A 21,574-nucleotide genomic window follows, 5' to 3' on the forward strand; every position below is an offset into this window, starting at 1 on the left:
GTAAAGGGGCTGGTGCAGAAGTTAGGGGTTGGTGCTGGGAAGAGCACAGGAGAGGCGCCATGTAGGTGGCTTTTAAAGGGAGCGGCAGCAGTAGAGACATGAAGGAGAGGAAGAACATAGTACTTTGTGGATAGGGAGTAGCTCAAGGCCATGGTGGTCACACAGGCTGGATGGGGAGGCTGTGTCAGGAGAAGAGGACAAGCTGAAATCAGATCATAAAGGGTCTTGGCCCCATTGACCAGTGGTTCTCCACGGCTGCTCCCCAGACCAGCTGCATTAGCATGTCTTGGGAGCTTGTTAGAAATGCAAATTCCTGGGCCTAGCCTGAGGCTTTAGGTCTGGTTTTGTGGCTTCAGCTTTGTGGCTGCTGCTGGGCTGCGGCCAGCTGTGTGTCACTGGGCCTCTAGGGGACTGCCTAGGCCAGGAAAGAACAGTGGAGGCTCTTAAGCAGCCTTGCTTTTTTTAAAGCCCCCTCTGAGGACCCTCTGGAAGGTGGGACGGTGTGGGGAGTTAGGGGCTGAGTCATTGCTGTGTTTGTGGATAGGATGTGGTTCTGGACTGAAGGCAGCAGGAAGAGGAGGATGGATTTGCTGGGCTTCATTGCTATTAGACAGTTTAAAAGTTGAGGAAACAGCTGTGCTTTGCTCTGTGACTTACCCCAGTCAGAGGTGGAGGGGTTTTAAACCCCTTTGCTGCCCTCTGTCTTTGGGGAACATCTTTTACTGAAGGGGGTTGGGGGGGGGGGGGAGAATAGTGGGGGAGACAAATCACATAACTGGCCGGAGCCTCTTTAGTCTCCTTTTGGATGTTGCCTGCTTCCTCAGAATTACGGCTCTGGAGGGTCATCTTGCGTAATCCGGAGTCTTAGAAAGGAGGGCAAAGTGGCGGAGACAGGCAGTGACTTCAGGTCTGCTTAGCTACTGGCCATTTAACCTGTTAACCGGCCATTTAACCATTTAACCTGTTAACCTATAAATACGTCAAACATAAACACTATCGGGAACGGGTAGGACATATGAATACGTCCTTGAAATATATGTTGCGCCCTGAGAGGGACGGTATATATTTTTTGTAATCTTTTTTTTTTTTTTTTTTAATATATTTTATTGATTTTCTTACAGAGAGGAAGGGGGAGAGAGAGAGAGCTAGAAACATCGATGAGTGAGAAACATCGACCAGCTGCCTCCTGCACACCCCCCACCAGGGATGTGCCCGCAACCAATGTACATGCCCTTGGCCGGAATCGAACCTGGGACCTTTCAGTCCGCAGATAGATGCTCTACCGCTGAGCCAAACCGGCTTCGGCTGTAATCTTTATAATTGTTTGTAAAATTTATAATTTTTTAATTCGATGTTTCCATTTTTTGTTGGTATTCTTTTCTATTTGTTTGTAATTTTGTATTTTACTTTGTGCTTTATATATAAATGAAAAAATATATCATTTATTTTAATTAAGTATAAATAAAAAAAATAATATAAAATTACGTCCGCTGGGCGTGACGTACTGACACGTCCTAGTGAAAGAGTATGCGCCCGTTGTACGTTGCGTAATTAAAAAGGGAACTCCCCGGTTAACAGGTTAATAACGGGTAATGGCACTCAGACTTACATTGTACATTGTCTCTAAGTGGGTGGGGTGTACCTTTTTGCTCTTTGAATTTTACCAATCACTAACTCCAGTTAGTACATTTAAGTGTAAAGATGGGTCTCCAATTTCAGTTACAGTGATTATTTTGTTAAAGCTTTATTCTTCAGCATTTTAACACTTTTTTAAAATCCTCTTTGTTTTACAGATTTGTAAGACTCCAGGGCCTGCACGCTGTGATTGCTCAGATGGTTCCTAAAATGACTGGGAAACAGACACTTGACGGGCCAGTTGAAGAGTGGATGCTGGTGTCTATTTAAAACCTTTCTATGCACACACACAAACACACACGAGAAGACAGGCTCGTTCTGGCGCACACTTGAAGCATTTTACAACTGATGAAAATTAATCTAAGAATCAGATGGAGCAACTTGACACCACTGGGCTCAGGAGCCCGGGTAGAAAAATACATCACTAATGGCCAGCTTTCCATATGGTCTTCACGGGTAAAGAAAGTCTGCAAAAAGAAGAAGAAAAAACTTGCACAGATCAAGCTTCAGAAATACCTCCAGTTCGAACAAGGAGCTTAGTGAGACGGCGGCCGGGGGAGCAGTGTGATCTCAAGCCTTGCAGGTGGGATCAAGCGGTGTTTTTTGCACTTTATTTTTCAGTGGGTTTGATGATTTGGACAGAGACTACCATTCTGGACTGACAAGTTTCTTTACGTGAGCTTGTGACTGGAGGAAAGCCGGTTCAGGTTTGATGGGACAAGTTTGAACAGTGAACTGGTTCCTTTGCCTTTTCCAGTTGACCATACTCAAGAAATTTTAATTTATTACTTCCCTTTCCTTTTCTGTATCTGTAGGATAATATCCTAGGTAGCATTTGAAACCGATAAATAAATATCAAGGAACACCCAAGCGAAGCTGCTTTTCCTTGGACTGTGCGTGTGGCCTTGGGAAACAGTCTCTGAATGTGAACAGAAAGGGGCCCATCAGCCAGACGGGTGACTTAGGGAAACGTTGGGAAGCCCCCGCCCTTGCCTGTGTTTCTGTTCTTTTCTCTTCTCTGTGGAGTTTGAGAAGACTTTGCATGTAAGAGGAGGATTACTTGATGGACTTAAGTCTGAGGTTCTTTTTTTTCCTTCAAGATGAGAAAGATGTGACTTTTCGGAGCAGAAAGGGGCGGCGTTAGACAGTGGGGGAGGAGACAGGCCGGAGAGAAGAAAGCTGCGGGAGGCTTCGCTTTGGCAGCGGGAGGATCAGGACTCACCTGGGCAAACACGGGGGCCAGCTCTGGCTCTGCGGACAGGGGCTTCTCTCGGCCGCTCCGTGGCATGAGGGCTGCTGGGCTGTGAGGCATCAGATAGAGCCCAGCTCGGGGCACAGGGACGGCCAGGAAGCCGCTGCGGCTCGGGGGGGCATTCTGGGCTCTGAACCACGGCAAAGACTCTCTTCTTCCGGAACGCGGACTGCCGTCTGCACAAACTGTTGTCCTGCACGGTGTGTGCCTTTCCCCCCTTATGCAGCCTTTCCAGCGCCAGCAGCAGGAACTTGCTCGCTGAGAAAACATGCCGGAGGGTGGCCGCAGGGAGAGGGGGATCCCTGTGCTTTGTTTCTGCCTCTGAACTTGTGAAGAGAAAATTCCAGCTCAAGGGATTCTTAAAGCCTTAAGTTACTTGAAATCTATGTATTTGCAGCCCTTGGTCTCTGGAATCACATTACGCTAAACTGGAATCTCAGGCGGAACCAGAATAACCGAGTTGAGTAGAAAGTCGGAAACTCCGTTTCTTGCGCACTACAGATTAGCGATGCTCTTTCTCCAAAGGGCCAGCCCCCTCCTCCTCTAAGGACTTGAAAATAAAAATGGGCCCCACTTTTTTTTAAGCATTACCTTTTCTTAGCAGACTGCCACCGTCTTTTATAGAGGACTTTTTTCACTATGCATTTGGTGGATCTTTATAAAATACTGACCTTCTGATTAGATCCAGGTCAATCTTAATTAGAGGAGACCGGGGAAGCCAAGCAAGCCGACCACAGAAATAGAATATTCCATCCATGAGAGGAGCCGGGTGGCTTTGTCAGCGGCCAGCGGTACTCTGAAGGACAGTAGTCACTGAGAAAGCATGTATGCAGCGGTGGAGCAGGGGCCTGTCCTCTACAGCGACTCCAACATCCTCTGCCTGTCCTGGAAGGGCCGCGTCCCCAAGAGCGAGAAGGAGAAGCCCGTGTGCAGGAGGCGCTACTACGAGGAGGGCTGGCTGGCCACGGGCAACGGCCGCGGCGTCGTGGGCGTGACCTTCACCTCCAGCCACTGCCGCCGGGACAGGAACACGCCGCAGAGAATTAACTTCAACCTGCGGGGCCACAACAGCGAGGTGAGCTGGGGTTTCCCGACACAGTTCGGTCACTGCTAGAGGTATTTGTGAGCCACCCCACCCACTGGCTCAGAACTTCACTTTTCTTCCGTTTCTTGTATTTGCTGCCAACTGAGACTGTTTGCAAAGTGAGTTCTATCGTCAGTGTTTTGGTGGGAAAGTGTTAGGCAGACGCAGTGCCCATTGCTTAGTTACCTCTTCCCCTCCTTCCACGCAGTGAGCAAACCCCTTGTCCCACCCCACACGCCCTGCGAGCTCTAGGGAGGAGCCCAGGGAGGGCCGGACTCGCCTGGGCCATCAGAGGAACCCAGGCCTGATAGCTCCAGGCATCTGCTGATGTCACAACGGAACAACTTGGGGCTCTTTTTCTTCTAGAGAACAAGTTCTTACACATATTTTTGCTGCCATTCAAGTTAGTCACGGTTAGTACTGATTCTCTATTTAACAGGATTCCTTAGGAGCAGGTATGCGTGTTTGGTGGAAATGGTTTCATTATAGGGACACATCCCTATAGGAATGGTCTTACCTGCATTCTTGGATTTGGCTACCTCTCTCTTACCCCCACGCCCCCTTTCCTCCCCGCCCCCCACTTGCCCCTGCCGAGCTCAGCAGCCTTCTGAGATGGTGCTGGTAATGATAGCTAGCTGCTGTGTGGGTTGGGCAACTTACTGGAAGATTGTTCCTATGGCCTTAACTTCCTCACCTCCCACTCTTTAAAATGTCATTTATTTTAATTGCCTTTAACTGATTAACCCACCTCAGTGTGGCTTTCCCCCCACTCTCTAACTGAAAAGGTCACATTCCCAGTGACCTCACATTGCTAAGCCCATAGTCACTGTATTACAGGTAGTAGAACTCAGTGGAGTTGAAATGTCACTCTCTTGCTTTCCAGGACACCACCCTCTTCTGGGTTTCCTCTTACCTTTAGGCCCTCTACGTGCCACCTTCTTTGCTGGCTTTGGCTGTTTTCTTTAAGTTGAAGTGTTGGAGGGCCCCAGGCATGCATCTTTTCCTAGACAATCTCTCCACGTTGGCTTTAAACCACCTCTATGCTGGTGACTCCCAACTTTATATTCCTCACCTGCCTCACCCTCACCTTTCCCAACTGCAGACTCCATTCTTCAATCGATTGTGAGATACAAGATTGAACCTTAGTTACTAGACCATCTCAAAATGTGGTTTCTCATGAGAACTTGCTTTTCTGCTGCCCCTTCAGCCACCAGCCCTGTTCAACCTCCTCCTTCCGCCCCTCTCTTCTCCCCAGGACCAGCCCACAAACACTTACTACTGCAGTTTTCTTATGGCTGTGCAGAGTCCAGCCCAGCCCAGGAAGCTTTGCCCTGTACTGTCCTCCAATGTCTCAGCACACCTTCCACGTCCAAAACACAGTCACTCAGGATGTTTCTGGGCTCATTAGGCGTCACCTTTTTGGAAGCATTTTCACAGAAGGGAAAAACACACAGACATGAATTAAATCCCACACCTGCCATCTTGGTCATCAGCTCTATTCCTTGGATAAGTCTATACCATCTCTGAAAGTCAGGGATAATAAAGCTGTAGAGAGTTGTTATGAGGGTTAAACAAAAGAACAGACAAAAAGCACATAGAAAATTGTGGCCATAGAGCATATACTGGTAGCAACTGGTAGCTGCAGCAACAACGTTAGTTCCATGCAACCCACATGTCCGTCCTCTGACAGAGAGGTCACGGGGCAGGAAGAGCCCCTTCGTCATGGTGCGGTGTGTGCAGGCGGCAGCCAATGATTCTTTCCCATCGTTGATGTTTCTCTCTTCTCCCTTCCTCTCTGAAACCAATAAAAAATATATATTTAAAAAAAGATTTTTTACAGGTTCTTAAAGGCATTAAAAGTAGATTTATTCATGGTTCTATTCCCAGTCAGAGCACATGCCATAGTTGCGGGCTCGATCCCAATGAGGGGTGTGCAGGAGGAGGCTGATCGATGATTCTCTCATCGTTGATGTTTCTGTTCTGTCTCTTCCTCTCCCTTCCTCTCTCTGAAATCAATAAAAACATATTTTTCAATAGATCTATTTTCCCTAAACAAAACAAAAGTATTAGTAGTAGTATATTTTATTTAGAAAATAGAATTTGTCAAAATAATGGCATTGTTCATTATTTTTCTTTAGCAACTTGTTTTATTCTTTTTCTAGTAGAAATAAATGATGTCTGAAAGTAATTTAGACACATGGAAAACACTGTCTTTTGAGTGTGTTTTTGCTAGAGAGGAAGAGAAAAGGATGTGGGTATAAGGCAGTAATGTTTTTGGTAACAGCCTCCTAGGGAAGCAGCTTCAAGCTGCATCGTGTCAAAATGAGAATGAAGGAGGCTATTACTGAAGTCCTGGGCAAATAAATGTTTTCCTAACTCTAGCATCTGTCCGTGTTTTATTAATAGCTGTGCCTATGATTCCTGAGCAGACTGCTTGGGTTTGAGCCGAGCCCCTTTCTGTACTACTTGGGACAAATTACATATTTTTTGTGCTTTGGTTACGTTATCTGTACGGGAACGTAGCACCTACCTCCTAACTTGCTTGTGGTGACTAAAAGATACAGTCCATGGAAAATGCACATAAAAGAGCTCATTATGCTTAGTTTTTTTTAATTATGATTCCCTGCCATTCTTCGGTTTTTGCCCATCTGCATTTCCTTTTCCCCCCTAATCCTCACCTGAGGATATTTTCCCCATTGATTTTCAGACAGAGTGGGAGGGAGGGAAGAGAGGGAGTGGGGAGAGAAGAGAAACAGACAGAAATCGAAGTGAGAGAGACACACAGGGATTGGTTGCCTCCCGCATGGGTCCTGACCAGGGCCAGGATTGAACCCATAATGGTGATATGTGTCCTTGACCGGGAATTGAACCCATTACCCTTGGGTCTGCTGGCCAACACTCTAACCAGGGCTGCATTTGCTTTTATGTTTGAATCAGTGGAGCCATGGTGTCTCTGCTGAGAAATAGCCTGACGGTTGCAAAATATAGGAATGGAATGTGAGGCAGGAGGCAGGTGAGGAGTTAGGAGCAGGGTTCGGGGTGTCCAAGCTGGGAAGGAGGCTGAGCTTGTGCCACTAGTTTTATTACAGGTTGGGATTCTGGGACGTGAGGTACCTCATCTGTGTCACCTCCATAGCTGCAAGGCATTCATCCTGCCTACTTCCGTCCTGGTCTATAGCAGTTCCGGCCTCACTGTGCATGGAGCCACCTAGCCATCCTTCAACAGAGCTGTTAGGCATAAAGCAGAAATGGATCCCCAGTGCGCTGCACAAGGGGGTATCCTGTTCTAATTTTGGAGGTTTTGTCTAAAGTTGAATAAAGTTATCTTTGAGGGATATGGTCTGGGAAAGGTAGGGAGAGTGGGAAGGGAACCAGAGTAGGAGAATCTGTGCTGTGCAGCAGTTTGATATTTCTAATTGGGTCCACCCACGTGCTTGACTCTGAACTTCCAAAACAAACATGCCTGTGCATTTTGCCAACATCATACCGCTGGATGTTTTCGTTGTACCTTCTGGCAACCTACATTTGGTTTCTCTTCCTCATTATTTCTGTTTTATGGAATTCTTCCTGGCATTTGTGTTTTTTGCACTTGGCCTAGATAGATTTGGTCTACTAAAATACAGAGAAAATTCTCTTTATCCTAGGGAACTTTCTTTATCCTGAGATAATCTTCCTGTTCAAGTTCACTCCTACTTTTTTATTCTCCCTGTTCACAGTCTCCACAACAGTGTGCAAAGCAAAACCCAGTGCTGTCCGTCTTAGCTCTACTCTTTCTTTGCTTCTTACATTTTTAGAGTTTAAGCAAGTATTTGTTACTGGATCTTTAAAATAGAAAATAACCTTGGAAATAGCATCATTGTCAACAAGGTATATTTTGTAAACTCAGTAGCAGAATAAATGCTTAATGGTTTTGTTTATAAGATAACATAAGTTGATGTTTAGACTTGGGAAGTCTATTTTATTCAAACAATATAAAAACAGGAGTTTAAAAACGGTTGTCTCCATTTACTTGATATTTTCACAATTTTAGTTTCTAATTTTTCTTCTTTTCAGGAAAGTTCTGCAGGAGACTAATTAGGAAGTTACTTAAATAACATGACCAAAGACCTCTTTCTCGTCTAGGAGCTATGGCCAAAGATCATGAAAATCCATTGTTAGGTGAAGTAAGAATTGGGTGGAAGTGTGACTTGATTCATTCCAGAGACTAAAAAGATGGTAATGAATTCATGCTGAAACCATGTTTTGTATTAGTCTCCCCACCATACCTCCCACCCTAGCTTATACTCTGCTGTTTCACTTGTATAATGGGATTTCCTTCATGTCTGAAGAATTGAGAATTTAATTATTTAAAATAAAATATAATCTCAGCTGGTATGACATTTATTAGGAACATGTGGCCCTGTTGAGCAGCTATCTTATCTTATTTTTTTTTTAATATATTTTATTGATTTTTTTACAGAGAGAAAGAGAGAGGGATAAGGAGCTAGAAACATCGATGAGAGAGAAACATTGACCAGCTGCCTCCTGCACACCCCCCACTGGGGATGTGCCCGCAACCAATGCACATGCCCTTGACCGCAATCGAATCCGGGACCCTCCAGTCCACAGGCCTAATCCACTGAGCCAAACCGGTCTCGGCAATCTTCTCTCTTTTTTAATGTGAAAAGGGGCCAATCAAATTTTTAACGAAATGACCCAGAGCCAGATGTTCTCTTGAAGTAGCCCATGCACCTTTTGTAAAGATCAAGAGTACAAAGCAATTCTGTTGCCATATAACGGTCAACGGTTATCATAGATTTGGCTTAATCTGGAAGGAATTGCCAAGACTTTCATGTAGTATGAAATTCATTTAAGTTCCAAGGATTTATAATAACTACTATAAATGGAGGGTTTCTTTTCAGAATAAATTTATGCCTGAAAAGTCAACTTTTCATATTTTTTCCTAGTGAAGATTAATTATGACAATTATTTTACTGTTGACATTTTTTAAAAGAATAAAAGCTATAGAAGACATTTTACCCTAAGTTTTCATTCAGCTCATTTGAAAAAAATACTAAGCATCTTCTGTGTGTTAGCTGCCATATAAGTGATGTGGTTATAGGGGTGAACAGGGTGAACACAGATTGTGTTGATTGTGATATATATAGTTACAAGTACAGAAAAATTATTTATATTGGCTTAAGCAATTAGTGAAAGGAATGCATTGGCTCATGGCACTAAAAGTACCCGGGGGATCTTGGGATTGAGTCATTACTTGACCAGTTGGGACCTGGTGTCTCTCCATCGCGCTGCTTCTATGCTGGCTTCCTAGGCCGCTCACTCAGCCTGGGTGACTTGAGGACCTCAGGCTAGTAGTCTCCCGTTCTCCGTTCAGTGGAAAAGAGACTGTGCTTCTCCAATAAAATTGTCGGGCTTGACTCTTGTTATGTGGAATTAGTCATGTACCCACCCTGAACCAGTCACTGTGGCCAAAGGGAGGCAAAGCTCTGATTGGCAGGCTGACCGGGCTAGAAGAGTCATCCCTTTTCTGTCACGGAGGCTGAGAGCAGGGAATGGTGCTGCCTGGGGGAATCGGAGCTCTGCGTTAGGAGCGGTCGGTGGAGTAAAGTTACCACTGCCTCCCCCTCTGCTTCCAAGCCAGCGGCCTCCTGAGCAAGATGGGGCTTCAGCAGCCGTGACACTGGAGGGTGGTGGTGCTGTGGTGGACAAACTCCGTGCAGTTGAGGTTAAAGTGTGACAAATAATAACAAAAAGTGGACACTTAAAATACATGCTTAACATGGCAGTTAGCCTTACCTGGACATTTTCTCAGGCAGTGAACCTGCTGAGCCAGCACCTGTCAGCCTTTCTGGGCCGGGACTGTGCGGGAGAGAATGCCCGAGCGGGGACACTCACCTCCACAGCCCAGAGTGTTAACAGTCTGCCTTTCTGTGCAGTAGGAGCAGGTTCAATACTGTGACAGCGAGTCAGCCTCCTTGTCCTTGTGTTACACTTTCTGAGGGGAAAGAGCTGAGCGGCTGCAAGGTGAGGTCTGTACAGGGACCCAAATCACTGCCCCAAGGCAGGGCCAGGGCCACGGAGGGACTAGAGATGGGAGAGAGACTTTGGGTGTGGAGGGAAGATCACAGAACATTCCTGAACAATGTGGCTTTTGAGGTGGACCTTGATTCTGACCAAGGCTCCTCCTGACTGGAGCACTGCCCTTCGTCTGAGAGCTCCCTCATGGAGTCCCTGCAGACTGCGTGTCTCGTGGAGGCGTTACACACTCCTGGGTGGGGGGCCGTGCTCCCCCGGGGGACTGTCCTGAGAGGTCACAAAGCTCAGGGAGCGTTCCTCTAGCGGCCAGGTGAGCGCACATGAGGAGGATCTGCTCCTGAGCATCGAGTGAAGCCCAGCCTGAGGACGGAAGCAGGAGTGTGGTCTGACCTAGACCTCGGAGCACCTGTCCTCGGTGGTGCCCCATCCCAGTGATGTTGAAACTGCAGTGGCCACCAGTAGGCGCACTCAGAGATCTGTAACTTCATTTGGTGGAATCTTGGTAATTTGGTGACTAGTGAAAATGCATTTTTCTGGGTAAGTTTATCAGAATTGTTTTGTATTTATTTAGCCTCTAGATTCAACAAATGTTAAACAGTAATGTAAATGTTCAACTTATAGGGCCAGTTGTAACTATAGAGTACAAGTCATGTTTACTGAATTAAGTCCTCATTAAGGTAGTTTTCTTTTTTAAAATACATTTTTATTGATTTCAGAGAGGAAATGAGAGGGAGAAAGAGATATTGAAACATTAATGATGAGAGAGAATCATTGATTGGTTGCCTTCTGCATGCCCCCTACTTGGAGATTGAGCCCGCAACCCAGGCATGTGCCCTTGACCGGAATCGAACTAGGAACCCTTCAGTCCGCTCTATCCACTGAGCCAAACCGGCTAGAGTAGTTTTTTAAATTAAGCTTATTACTGGGTGAGTGTCCTCCCATACCTGCTAACACCCCACAGGTTGAGAACCGCTGCTGTAGAGCCTAAGACCATCGGAAAACACAGATATTTACATTATGATTAATAACAGTAGCAAAATTACAGTTATGAAGTAGCAATGAAAATAATTTTAAGCATGAGGAGCTGTATTAAAGGGTCGCGGCATTAGGAAGTTGAGAACCACTGTCTTAGAGGAAGGAGGTGGTTTCACTGAGGGGCCTGGGCGTGTTCCCCAGCTGTCCACCACACCTGAACTGGCCCTGTGCTCTCTGTGACCCTGCTTCTCTCCTACATCACCATCGGAAGTGGTGTCAGTTTTGGGGACTCTGCTTAGCCCTTCCTTTTCCCTGAAGCGCCCTGACCATTTGGACCGATGGGATCTCCCTCTTTTGCACTCGGTGGTTCTGCGGTCACTCATCGCTTATTGCTTGGACCATTTTAGGGCTGTTTGCACACCATGCTTCTCTGGTTTGTGCTTTTTGAGTGAGAGCCTTGGGGACTGCTGAGCTGCTAGATTGAAAATTTCTGCATTTTTTTTTTTCCCAAACGGATTGGCAAAAAGATGAATACCAGGTTTCTTAAAAACATTCTGGAGTCTAGATTTTCTAGTTCATGTGGAGTCTTAGTTTCTTTGTGGCTAATTCAGGGATATAAAGTCATATATTACAGCTTTGCTTTTTATGTCTTTAATAAGGGTTGAATATATAATATTATATTCAATATTTAATAATTGGGTTGAAATTTGGTAATATCAGTTTGTCATCTATATAGACGGATATTGCTTCTTTAATTTTGTGGATTTAGTAAAATTTTCTATGTTATAATCATCACATTTTTTCCACCCATTAAAATATTGGGTTTAAAGAACAAAGAAAAGGCAAATAGGGTTGTTTTTCCTTTCAATATTTTTTGGTATTTGTGTCTACTTAAATTTTCCTATCACTTTTTACTCTAATAACCAAGGTTTCAGACAGCAGATTCTAGCTGATGCAAAAAAATAAAACAATTAAAATAAAAACCGGGTCCCAAATAAGGGTGAGCCAGCTAGAAGTCTTCACATGGGATTGATGTTGATCTGCGGCGTGTGGTCTGTCTGCTCCCAGACCTCCTGGCTCCAGTAATAGTGATGCTTCGCCATCCCCACCCCCTTGGCTCTGCCAATAGTTTTCCACTGAGAGTTTGATAATGCTTCAAGCCTACATAGTAACTTGGCACATGTCTCTACTGCTATATTTAGTATTCCAGATAAAATCTTCAGGCGTCTCCTCATTTGTCTGTATCTCCCATTAGGCTTTCATAATTTTCTTTAGTTTGCTTAAATCCTACTTTAAGTTAATGTTCTCAAATTACTCATACTGCAGACGTGATTGCTTTACACTTTCATGTGTAGGTCCTTGGAAAAGTTGAAGCCATCAAACAATAAAATAAATATTCAATATATATATTAATCCGAAAATCGAAAGCAGAGCACTTGGCGAAGTTTGTCATGTGTTCTCTTTTCTCCTCTACATGAAAATACATTTCCACCGTCCAGCTCTGCATTTCCAGCTTCTTTACTGAGTTCAGGCGCCTCTTAACTGAGTGCCGTTTGTGGAGTGACAGATAGTGAGAATGTTATATCGCTGGATTCCTCATTAGTTGACAGGTTCAGAAATGGTCTTTAAATTTTAGAACCTCGGAAGCTCAATTAATCAATGTTCCGGATTGTCTGGCTTTTCATTCGTTTTTCCCTAATGAGTGGACTAGTGTTATATTTCATTTAATCAAAAGCGAATCCCTAGTTTATAGCTTGTCCCTCAAATCAATTAGCATTTGATGTGCTCACCTCTTGAGGTGCAAGCTGCCTTTTTTCTTTTCTAAAACCATACATATTCATTCTTGTCGCAGAGATCAGAGCTGCATGGACAGGGATGGAGTGGAATGGGAGGCAGGCTCTTGGCATATGGGAGCGGTGTCTGCCGTCACTTCCACATTCACTCCCTGTTTGCTAGCAGCATGTGCCCTCTGCACGTGAGAGCAGCGTCCTCCTGCCTTCAGAGGCTAACTCACAGAGGAGGCTGTGTGCTCCGCCTCCTTCTCCTCAAGGCAGAGAACGCTTTCCTGTCACCAACATAAACACTAGCAGCGGATTCATTTTGCCTCGGGAATCCTAGGCTCTCAGGCTTTGAACCTTTTCGGTTGGCTGAAAGTCTGGTGAGAGTTCTGTTCTTGGTCCCACACGGAAGACGCCATGGCTTCTGAGAGCTCTGCTGCCTAACTCCCTGTGCCTGAAATAGCACTGGGGCGGCATCAGCACTCGCCTAGGGCCACGGACCTGCACGCTCGGTGGTTTGTACTGCCTCTGACCACAGGCTGGCTTCTCGGCTGACCTGCCGGCGATCCTTCACAGAAAACACGACTCGTTCCAGGGAAGTCCGACCCTGTGGTGGTCCCTGAGAGCACAGCAGGCAGACTGTGTGTAGTTCTGTCCCAGTCTGACCTCCCGCATTGAGGGGTTTCCATAATTTATTTCTGTTCTCGGAGCTTATTGGCGCCTGGGTTTGTAGATTGTCTGTCTGCACTTAACCCAGCCGCCCAAACTTGGTAGTAAATCTGACTCAAAGGCAGTCAGATGCAAAGTCACAGTTCGTGTTTTAGAGTCAGGATGTGTTTCCTCACTATGTGCTGTTTAAAATAATATTCCTTTTATTTCCTGTTTTATCATATGAAAAACTGGACTCTCCTCTTGCTGGCAGTATGTACAAGGTTACAGATAATTTACAGAGCCTAAGAGTAGGCAGATAATTGCTCTATCGAGTTGCAGAAATTCTGAGATGACTTTATTAGAGAATGTGTTAATGTATCGCAGATCGTACAAAGAAACCAGTATCTATCTGAATCACTGTTACATCTCTGAGAGCACCTGTTTTTCAGCTCACCTAGTGAGTGCCAGCTAGACTTTTATCTATTGTTGTTTTAACTCCTGTTTCCTTTGGGTTAAAGATATGCTAGTCATGCGCATTTTGTTGTTATTAAGCCAGTACATATTGGTATTGGCATCTTTAGTGAATACATATTAAAATAGTGACATAGGGAAGAATCCAAGATGGCTGCTCGGGTAGGCACCTAGCCGCAGCCGCACGCAACAATTTCAATAAAATACAACTAAAATATAAAATGGACATTACCCAGAACTACAGGAAAGTCAACTGACTGGAAATTCTACAACGAGAAGCAAGGAGAAAACCAGAAGGAAGCGCGGAGGAGCTGTAAAAGCCCAAGGTACGGAGACACGCGGCGCGCGCGGAGAGGACGGAGCCGGAGAGGAGGGAGGCCGAGTGCCTGGCTGGCGTTCCCTAGCGGGAAGGAGATAAACACTCGGACTGTGCTGGGCCCCCAACTGCTCTGAACCCCCGTTCTAGGCCAGACCCTGGGGACCCAGGCTCATCCAGAGGGAGCTGGGCTGTAAGGCGGTACTCGGGGAAGCAGCGAAAGGAGGTCCCAGAGGCGCGCACACAGCGCGCAGAGAAGGGCCGGCCGGCTGTGCCGTAGGACTGCCCTGGCGGGAAGGAGACAGGCTCCAGACTGCTCTGAACGCCACCTCCAACTCCACTTCCAACTGAACTGAACCCCAGTTTCGGGCCCATTGCGGGAGAGCTTACACTGTTTGGTAGCAGGCGAAAATCGAGGGCACCTTTCTCTCAGAGGCGCTTGCAACAAGTACTGAAGGACCCTGAGTCTCAGGAGTCGCATAGGGCGGGGCTGACGGAAGCCAAGGCTGTAGGCTCCACCCTGAAACTCCGCCCCCATCAGGAAAGCTGCCTGCGAAAATGCCTAAACCAAATAGATCACAAACGAAAGAAATGGAGGACAAAAAGCGACTGGATATAGAGTTCAAAACCACACTTATAGGGTTTTTCAAGAGACTCCTAGAAAAGGCCGATAAAATAAATGAGACCTATGAGGATATGAAAAGGGATCAACAAGAAATGCTAAGGGATCAACTAGAAATAAAGAATACATTGTCTGAAATAAAAAATATTCTACAGAGTCCTAAAAACAGAATAGAAGATCGCAAGAATCAAGTCAAAAATTTGGAACATAAAGAGCCAGAAGACACTCCTCTGCAGAAGCTAGAAGGCAAGAGAATCCAGAAAATTGAAGATAATGTAAGAAACCTCTGGGACAACTTCAAACGATCCAACATCAGAATTATGGGGGTCCCAGAAGATGAGAGAGAGCAAGATATCAAAAACATACTGAAAGAAATAGTGACAGAAAACTTCCCCCACCTGGGGAAAGAATTGGACTTACAAGTCCAGGAAGCACACAGAACTCCAAATAAGAGGAATCCAAAGAGGACCACACCAAGACAAATAATAATTAAGATTCCAAGAGCAAAGGACAAAGAGAGAATATTAAAAGCAGCAAGAGCTAAGCAGGTGGTTACCTATAAAGGAGCACCTATACGATTGTCAGCTGATTTCTCAACAGAAACCATGCAGGCCAGACGGGAATGGCAAGAAATATTCAAGGTGATGAATAGCAAGAACCTACAGCCAAAAATACTCTACCCAGCAAAGCTATCACTCAGAATCGAAGGTCAGATAAAGAGCTTCACTAATAAAAAAAAGCTAAAAGAGTTCATCACCATCAAACCAGAATTATATGAATTGCTGAAGGGGGTTCTTTCAGAAGAGAAAGTAAATAAAGATAAAAATTATGAACAACAAATACGTAACTATCAACAAGTGAATCTAAAAACCAAGGAAATTAAAAAGAAAAATCTGATGAACAATATTAACTGTTGAATATAATAGAATCAGAGGTATGGAAGGGGAGTGAACTGATGATTCTTGGGGAAAAGGGAAGAGGGGAATGTGGGAAGAGACTGAACATAAACTGTGCACCTATGGATGAGGACAATGGGGAATGGGGAAAGGGCAGAGGGTGGGGTGGGAAGGGGGGGGGGGAAGGAACACTTGTAATAATATGAACAATAAAAATTTATTAAAAATAAATAAAATAAAAAAATAAGAACAAAAAAAAAATAGTGACATAATGTCATACTAAGAAAACTTTGTTTAGAGATGCACGGAGTTTCTCTTCATTAGGTACAAATCAAAGGCAATTATGAACTACCAAGGCTTCACCTTTTAAATTATGTGAGAAAACATCATGATTTTATGTTAAATATGAAGAAAATAGAGCACATCGCTGAGGGCCAGGTATTTTGACCAAAGAAATGCACAGTACTAAGTGAAATGACTAATAGAAACTTCTCTTGAATTCTTCCTCATTATAATCACATTCCAGGGAAGTTTTTAAATTTAGAAAGAATAAATAAGGGTCTAAATGTTGTGAAAAATACCTTTGTCATATTTAGGAGCTGTCCACCTGTGCTCTGCTGGCTGAGGGTCGTCCTGGGCACTGCAAGGGGCTGGCACGTGCCTGGGTGGGGAGAGCGGAGCGTGCAAGCGGCAGCCGTCAGTGTGGTGCTCTCACTCTCTTCCTCTCCCTTTCTCTGTTCCTAAAAACCAATAAAAAATAAAATAAAATAAAAAGGCCTGTAAAAACAGTATATGAAAGTGTAGAATTAAGAGGCAGAGCGTTAGAAGAGAAAATACTAATTTGGGAGTCTTATACCAGGTTCTCATTTGTCTCAGCCATTACTTATGAAACCTGAAATAAGCCTTTTATTCCCTCTTACTCGGTGCATTGCCTTTTTTCCCTTTGGGTTTTTAAACATTTTTGCTGAGGTATTTATATCCCTTAGTATTTCCCATAGTGGCTGTCTATAAGGGGTATTTTATCCCCACTCTTCCTGGGTACAGAATTCTAGGTTAATGGGTTTTCCCTAAAAACTTTGAAAGAATGACTTGATTGCATTCCAGTATTGTTGCTATTGAGAAGTCTGCTGCTAGTCTAATGATCGTTTCCTTTTAACTCTTTCCCCCCTTTTCTTCTTTTCTTTTCTTCAAGAGTTTCTCTTTATCCTTGACATTTTTTCAGCCTCACTACAATCTATCCAGAAGATACTTATTTTATCCATTCTGCTTGGCACACCTGTACACTTCCAGTATCAAGAGTCATGTCTTTAATTCTGGAAAACTGTTAAGCACTAGTTCTAATATTGCTACCCACCACCATTCCTTCTAGCTTCATTTCTGGAAATCCTATTAGATTATGTTTCTTCTCACCTGTTGTGATACCTGTCACTTTGAGCAGACTTCTAAATAGAGGCTTGATTTTTCATTTTGTGCTTGGCGTTTTCTCCCATCTATTGAGTTTTAAATCAGTGACCATATTTTTCATTTCCAGGACTTCAAATAGATATTTGTTTTCAAATATATCACTTGATTCACTATCTGACTAATATTGTTTCAAAAAAAAATTGGAGGGGGATATTTTTTTAAAATCTCTTCAAAGGTTTTATCACATTTATATTAAAGTCATTTTCAGTTTGCCATGTTTTCGTCTTGCCAGGAGTGACTTTATCAAATTAAGTTTTTGTCAGTCTTTTTGTAGTTATTGCCTCTCCTGCGCTGGGCTTTAGTTGAGAAGCCTGTCTTAAGTGGGAGTCGTCCCTCTCTTTGCCCTCCTCTGCCTGGCCATGGCTTTGTGTTATCTCACCCTCCGCCAGCCCCTAGCTTCGAGGTGGATCTTAATCGGAGGTTCCACTCCAGGATAAGACCGATATCGAGGATAAGACCGATCTCCTCCCGAGGCCAGGCTCGGGTCGCAGACTCCGTGCTTCCTGCGCTGCCCCGGTGACACTCTCACCACTCTCCCAGCAGTGGTCACAGAAGCCTTTTTGGTTTCTTTCCACCCACAGTGTGTGCTGCTTCCGGCCCATGCGCTCAGTGCACTGCCGCGCTCTGCACCGTTTGCCTTCGTCCTCCCGCCTTACATGAGCCTGTGCCTTTGGCTGCTGGTGCGGCCGGACCTCTGCCTGGTTCTGAGGGGTAGCTGCAGCCTCTGGCCAGCCTGGTTTTTGTTCCATGTGTCCTGTTTCTCTTGTTTGTAAACATGACAGGTTCACTGCCTTCCTCCATCCCTAAAAATGCTTGATCTATCATTGCTATCAATTGGACTAGTGAATGGTATTTAAAACCTGAACTCATAGGCATCCTGTCCAGAAGTCCTATCTTGGTTTCTTCATCATTACTAAGTAATCTCGAAGGTCTCTTCCAGCTCTACAAAGCTTGACCACCCCGTATGCACCAGGTAACAAGAGAAGTTATCTGTGGAGTTAGGTGTTTGGCACATTGAATCAACCCAATCACTTTCCAGTCCTTATGGGTCTAGGACAGTGGTCAGCAAACTCATTAGTCAACAGAGCCGAATATCCATAGGATAACGATTGAAATTTCTTTTGAGAGCCACATTTTTTAAACTTAAACTTCTTCTAACCCCACTTCTTCAAAATAGACTCGCCGTGGTATTTTGTGGAAGAGCCACTCTCAAGGGGCCAAAGAGCTGCATGAGGCTCATGAGCCACAGTTTGCCGACCACAGGTCTAGGCCAAACAGGCTCATGAGTTATTGACCTAAAAAGATGACCTAAGTGTTGTGGCCTCTACAGAAGATTTCCTAGTATTATTTGCCTTTTTGGTTATTCTATTCCATGCGAGACTTTTCTTTTGTATGAAAAAACAAAGACACAACCTCTCTACATAGTTCTTATTGGCCTGCTGGCCATTAATTCCTTGTCGCTCCCTACATTTATTTCCTTTCCTTTGCATGACTTCAGAGATCTGGATGCTTCCAGAAACAGCTACTTCAGAACCAAGGACTTGTTTTCGTTTTCTGCTAGGAAGTAGCGATAGGCTTTCCAGCAGTCTGGCTATTGAGCATCACCCAAAGGGGCCTCAAGACAGGACAGGGAGGGCTCATTGTCTGTCAGAAGGAGGTGGAGTTGACTTTTTATAAGCTTCTGAAGTCTCTTCATGGATGATCTCTAGAGCTGTTTATGTTTTATGAATAATGTTTAATGAACAACTGCCAAAATTGCTGTTAACATTTTTTGAAAAATAAATAACTTAGAAAGGAAGCAGCCATATGGTATCTGTTTAAAATTGGAGGCCAGAGTCTATTTTTAAAAAATAGACCTACAAAGAGGCTGAACACAAACCAAAACATCCCCTCCCCTTTAATAAAAGTACTACTTAACCATTTGTGGCGAAATTTTAAAACAAGACAGAATTTAAAACTTTCACAAATGGCATATCACATTCGGCAAGCAGGAGTTCTGAGGAAATACACGTTTGAGCCCAGTCCAGTGGTTCTCGGTGATCCATCACAGTGCACCTCTCTGCAGAAGTAGGGACTGCAGACGACCTCAGTGCTTAGGGAGCCTGGTGCTGCTGTTGAAAAGAGGGGAGGGCTGACATTAGGAAGGAAGGAAGGCAAGGAAATAGGTGCTAAGGGGGCGGGATGGGCCCTGAAGGAACTCGGAAGAGAAGATGGTGCTGTTGTGACCCCATTGCTCGTGTACCTACCCTGCAGCCCTTGTCCTTCAGAACACCTGGGCCTCACAGCTGATCTCCACGTGATACGTGCCTTCTCAAGCGAAAGTTTGTGCTACCCGTAAAACTTCCTTTCGATGATCCTTTTTCTTCTTGGTTGGCTTGTCTGTAAAATAAGAGCATCTAATCAATCATTAGAATTTATTGCATGAAAAATGATGAACATTAATGCTAAAATGATGTATAACAGAATTGAGTTGTTCCTTCAGTTTAACTGCTTGATTCAGTGTAATGTTCTCAGCCCTTTTGAACAGCATCTGATAAGCCTTTTGTCTTACGTGTAAAGCATATCAGGAACTCATCTCTCTCTAATGGTCTCTGATGGGCATTTATGAATTGGCTAATTAGCTCAGTTGGTTAAGACACTTTGCCCCCGAGTCAGCCAGTTAGTTTAAGTTTTCTGAGCACAGAGCCTTGGTCCCCCAAGAGGAGTGGACCCTCACATTGCCATTACCGGCTGCCGTTACCAAACATCTTCCGGTGCATGGCTTCAGCACAGTGTATGTCAGTACCATTTTCACTAAAATACATACTTTTTTTCAAGTACACAATTATATAGTTGCCCCTGCTGGGACAGACAAAGAATTAAATTGTAAATGTTTTTATCGTTTTAGTATTTGTATAGTATTCAGATTATTGTTCATTCCATAATATACTGGTACAAAGAAACCTTACTATGTGGTTCTAGATCTCTCTGTAACCATAACTTTGCAGAAAATGTGCCAGGTGTAGTTTTATCTGATCTGAAGCTATTCGTTAAAGTATTTTATAGCGCCAAATTGCAAGAAATGTCTCCTTTTATATCTTACTTGAATCAATTAAAAATGCAAATATATTTTCATTGAAAGGCTGTGACTAACTGCAGGGCAGCCTTTGTTGGGTGCCCTTTTATCTTGTTACAGTAGCTTGTGGTGAGTTTTACCGGGAGGACATTTGCACATCAAGAGGCTTTCATTTAGCTTCTGCCGTCAGAGGGGCCAGGGTGGGAGTGGGACCCTGAGACCCTGGGCGTCCATCTGGGTGGGTAACTGTTATTTCTTGCATTAGGACATCTTCTCTTGGGCCTTCAAAGATGGGAGCTGAGTTCGTTCCTAGCATGTTCCTAAAGCCCGATGCAGAACAGATGATGCTGTCGTTTGGTTTTGGAAAATCACACATGTAGGCTTTTATGCACATAGACTCTCTCTGGAAGGAAACACAAGACCCACTTGGTAACCATGGCCCCTGGCTGTGGGAAATGATGTGACGGTAACTAGATGTTGGTGAAGTCAGATGATAGCTCCGACCTTGGGTAATTTACTTAAAGTCTCCAGCCCAGGCTGGGTGACTCGTTAGATTCCTGGTCACATCTCACATCGATGTTTCTTTCTTCTTCCCTCCCTCCCTCCTGTCATCACCCCCTTTTCCTTTCTCCCTCTAAAATCAATAAAACATATCACCAGGATTTTTAAAAAATTAAAGTCTTAGTACTCTTCTAGAAAAGTATTAATAAAATTATTATTTGCTCCAAGGTGAGGAGGATGTGGTAGACATCGGTTATTTTGGAGATGCAGTGACCATCCACCCTTCACGTGAGCCCTCCCCTTCCCTACTGCTCCTGCCAGGGTTCCAGTGCGGCCCTTGGGATCCCATGACCTAGGACTAGCTTAGGCTTTGCGATCCCCTGCAAATCGCAAAGTGGTGGGCTCAGGAAGGAGGTCATGATTTTGATTAGCACATCTACAAGTGAAGTTCGTGTTCTTCCCCGTGGCCTTGAATGACTGAGAAGAGATGGGAGGTTTGGAGAAGCAGTCAGCCACAATCTAACCTCAGGAATTGGAGAAAGGCCAGTAGGGAGGAAAGCACGGAGCCTGGAGTCACACGGTGGGCCCTGAGCTCAGACTGCACCTGCAGCTGCTGCTTCTACCCTGGCTTCCGACTGCACGCCTCACTTACGCGAGCCAGTAACTCCACTTGTAGGCTTCAGTTTTCTTCTTGTCACGGATATGAGGAAGCAAAGTTCCATCAGGTTCGGGGTCATAGCATTTCAGCTCTAAGGTTACTGGATGATGAACTGAAAGGTGTCTGTAAAGTGTGGTGTTTGGACATTGAAAGCACTTAGTGGTACTTTTCAGAATATTT

At 44.6% G+C, this 21,574-nt stretch overlaps 1 protein-coding gene across 1 annotated transcript in view; it reads left to right on the forward strand.

The window, feature by feature from the left end:
* Positions 1-21,574, forward strand: part of TULP4 (TUB like protein 4) — a 114,044-nt gene that overhangs the window by 34,425 nt on the left and 58,045 nt on the right. The window contains exons 2-3 of the mRNA XM_084889698.1: positions 1,794-2,218; positions 3,570-3,962. Of these exons, the coding sequence (XP_084745824.1) occupies positions 3,711-3,962 (252 nt within the window). The 5' untranslated portion in view covers positions 1,794-2,218; positions 3,570-3,710. The remainder of the gene's footprint in view (positions 1-1,793; positions 2,219-3,569; positions 3,963-21,574) is intronic.

The sequence above is a fragment of the Pipistrellus hanaki genome, assembly GCF_964339955.1.
Source record: "Pipistrellus hanaki genome assembly, chromosome: 7".
In the NCBI taxonomy this organism is placed as follows: Eukaryota; Metazoa; Chordata; class Mammalia; order Chiroptera; family Vespertilionidae; genus Pipistrellus; species Pipistrellus hanaki.